Consider the following 2,769-nt stretch of genomic DNA (forward strand, 5'->3'; position numbering starts at 1 on the left):
GGCGTGGGGGGGGGGGCCCGCCGAGTCCCTGTGGCAGTGCTAGCCATGCGTCTGACCCACGTGAAGCTGTGCTCTAAGAGGCGAGTTCTGTTACATGTGGGTTCAGAAAGTCGTCTGGGAACTGATACAGCACCGAGGGCTTTGTTTTTAATGAATGTGTCGTGTAGATGAGTTTAGAAAGAAAGGACCCTCGCTATTTTCCACATTTCTAGAGAAAGTGGTCATTACGACTCATTTGGGGCAAAATTATAATAGCATTTGCTAAATGATTCTGATTTTTAATGTATTTTATCATTGAGATTTTGAGTTAATTGTACCATAACTGATTGTTTTTCTATAATTACGTTTTTAGACTTGGGCTTATGTGTAGGTTCTCTCTATTCTAATAAAGTATTTCATAGAGGAAAATCAATGTAAAATTAACCCTTGTGTCTGAGTGAAAACCTATGCTCGCTTCACCCTCTGGTTTATCGGGTGAGATGTTAGAGGCCCCAGGGCCGACGCTGGGCACAATTCTCGGGTGTCTGTGTTTCTGGATTTAGGGGATGAGTCACAGAAAAGTTTGAAAGAATTTAGACTTGCTGTGCTCATCAGATTTAGTTCAGAAAAGCTTGTGTGAGGAGTAGACCCTTAAAACGAGGGGCAGAGAAGGGCGCTTTGCACCCTGAGCGTGTACACGAGCACGCTTATTGCTCAAGCAGCGGGCATGGGTTTTATGCGGTGCCGCTGGGATTCGATGGCTAAGCTCCTTGTGGTTTCGGTTACCACACAGGCGTGGACCGGTCAGTCCTAGCGGGCATGGGTTTTATGCGGTGCCGCTGGGATTCGATGGCTAAGCTCCTTGTGGTTTCGGTTACCCCACAGCCGTGGACCGGTCGGTCTCCTCCAGCCTGTCAGACGCCAGAGACGCCCTAGTGAACGCCGTGGTGGACTCGCTGGCCGCCTACGGCGCCACCGTCTCCAGCATACAGCCCTCCACGCTGGTGGCGCCCAGCTCCCTCAAGCTGTTCCCTCTCTACGTACTGGCCCTGCTCAAACAGGTATCTCCCGCGCTGCGGGTGAGGCTGGCTTGGGGGTCTCGGGCACGCACGGGCAGGAGCGTGCTGGGCGGCTGTCACTCGTCCTTGGAGCGTCACACAGCAGGGTTTGCAGATCGGGAAGAGTGAGCGCACAAGCGTGCCCGAAGCCCCGTGCGCTCTTCCCGCGGGGTGGCGAGCAGCTTGGCCGGGCTCATCCAAGCCCGCCCTGTGCACTGCGGCTGGGGAGGCTCTTGACTTCCCAAGCTCTGTGCGTCTCAGGTGCTGCGACAGGGCTTGCGGACAGCCTTCGTACGACCACTGAAGAGTCGACTGTTAGTTCCCCCTTTCTTTTATTTTTTTAAAATAATTTAAACAGTTGTATTTATTATTATTCTTTAAGATTTGCTGTAGTCACCAAAGAGAGAGAGAGATGGAAAGTGAGAAAGCAAGCTGCTAGTTCTGGGACTCAAACCGTGGTCAGCCATGTTGAGAGTCCAGTGCCGTAGCCAGCACACCATGTGCTGGCCCTGGGTCTCCCTGTTTTCCTTATGACCAGGTAGAGAAGCTAAGGGCCCCCTGGAAGGTGCGTGCGCAGTAAATGTCGACTGAGCCGGGAATTGAATTTCGACCTGCCTGACGAGAACGCCGCGCTGCGCCTCGCCTCTGACGGGCGGCCTTTGCTGCGCTAGCCCCTGTAGTTATGTCCGCTCAAGCACGCACCCTTGTCCTTGCAGAAAGCGTTCAGGACAGGCACCAGCACGCGCCTGGACGACCGCGTGTACGCCATGTGTCAGATAAAGTCTCAGCCGCTTGTCCACCTGATGAAGATGATCCACCCCAACCTGTACAGGATAGACAGGCTGACGGATGAGGTATGCGTGCTAGTGCGTGCAGGCGTGTAAATCCGAAAGCACACGGGCGTCTCGGTGTCACAGGCAAGACAAGGAGGTCTTTCCAGCAGCTTTCTGTTGTCTTCCCTGTTCACGGGACGGGGGCACTGGCTGTGATCTGATAGGGTGGCAGGACGCTGAGGTATCCCCGAGGTCACGGAGTGTCCAGAGAAGGCCCACCCGGGAGTCCCTTAGCCGCGAGTTTGGTCAGTGTCTGTTACAGAGCTCGGGGTGGCGTGGACGCTCCGTTGTAGTCTGCACTCACTGGCTAGTTGTGATGACATAGTAGCCACATCTGCTACCAACAACAATTTCCAGTCGTATGCTAGGGCATGTGGCCTCTGCTGGAGAGAGAAACAGAATGGAGATGCACCCCGAGGAGATGGCCACGCTGAGTCCCTTCTCCTCCAGCCTCTTGGGATTTTGGGCATGCACGCACACGCATCTGGTGTGTGTCTAGGTCGTGGAGTCCAAGACTCAAACCGTGCAGTCGACCATGTGAGATCCATCTCAACCACCAGGCCACAGGCTGGCCCACCAAGAATAATTTTAATGTTTAGATGTATGATTTTTTTTCCCTTCTTGTGTTAAAACTACATTATTTGAAATCAGTATTAATTTGGGGCCAGCAGTTGGTGTAATGGCATGTAGTCCACCACGGTTTGAGTCCTGGACCTGGTGGCTTAAGCTCACACGTGTGTGCATGTGCGCCCAAGATCCCAAGAGGAGAATGGAGAGGAACGGATTGCGGCGTGGCCGTTCCCCCTGGGGGGGCGATTTCTCGTTTTTTATTTCTCTGTCTTTCTGGCAAGTGCACGTGCCCTATAGCAAAAACCTCTCCACAAAAAAAAAAAAAAAAA

The 2,769-nt window shown here is 53.0% G+C and overlaps 1 protein-coding gene across 1 annotated transcript in view; it reads left to right on the forward strand.

The window, feature by feature from the left end:
* The window catches only part of SEC24B (SEC24 homolog B, COPII component), a 70,405-nt gene that overhangs the window by 61,732 nt on the left and 5,904 nt on the right, over positions 1–2,769 (forward strand). The window contains exons 19-20 of the mRNA XM_014593145.1: positions 865–1,040; positions 1,754–1,891. Of these exons, the coding sequence (XP_014448631.1) occupies positions 865–1,040; positions 1,754–1,891 (314 nt within the window). The remainder of the gene's footprint in view (positions 1–864; positions 1,041–1,753; positions 1,892–2,769) is intronic.

This window comes from Tupaia chinensis, unplaced genomic scaffold (genome assembly GCF_000334495.1).
Source record: "Tupaia chinensis unplaced genomic scaffold, TupChi_1.0 Scaffold139767_1, whole genome shotgun sequence".
NCBI lineage: Eukaryota > Metazoa > Chordata > Mammalia > Scandentia > Tupaiidae > Tupaia > Tupaia belangeri.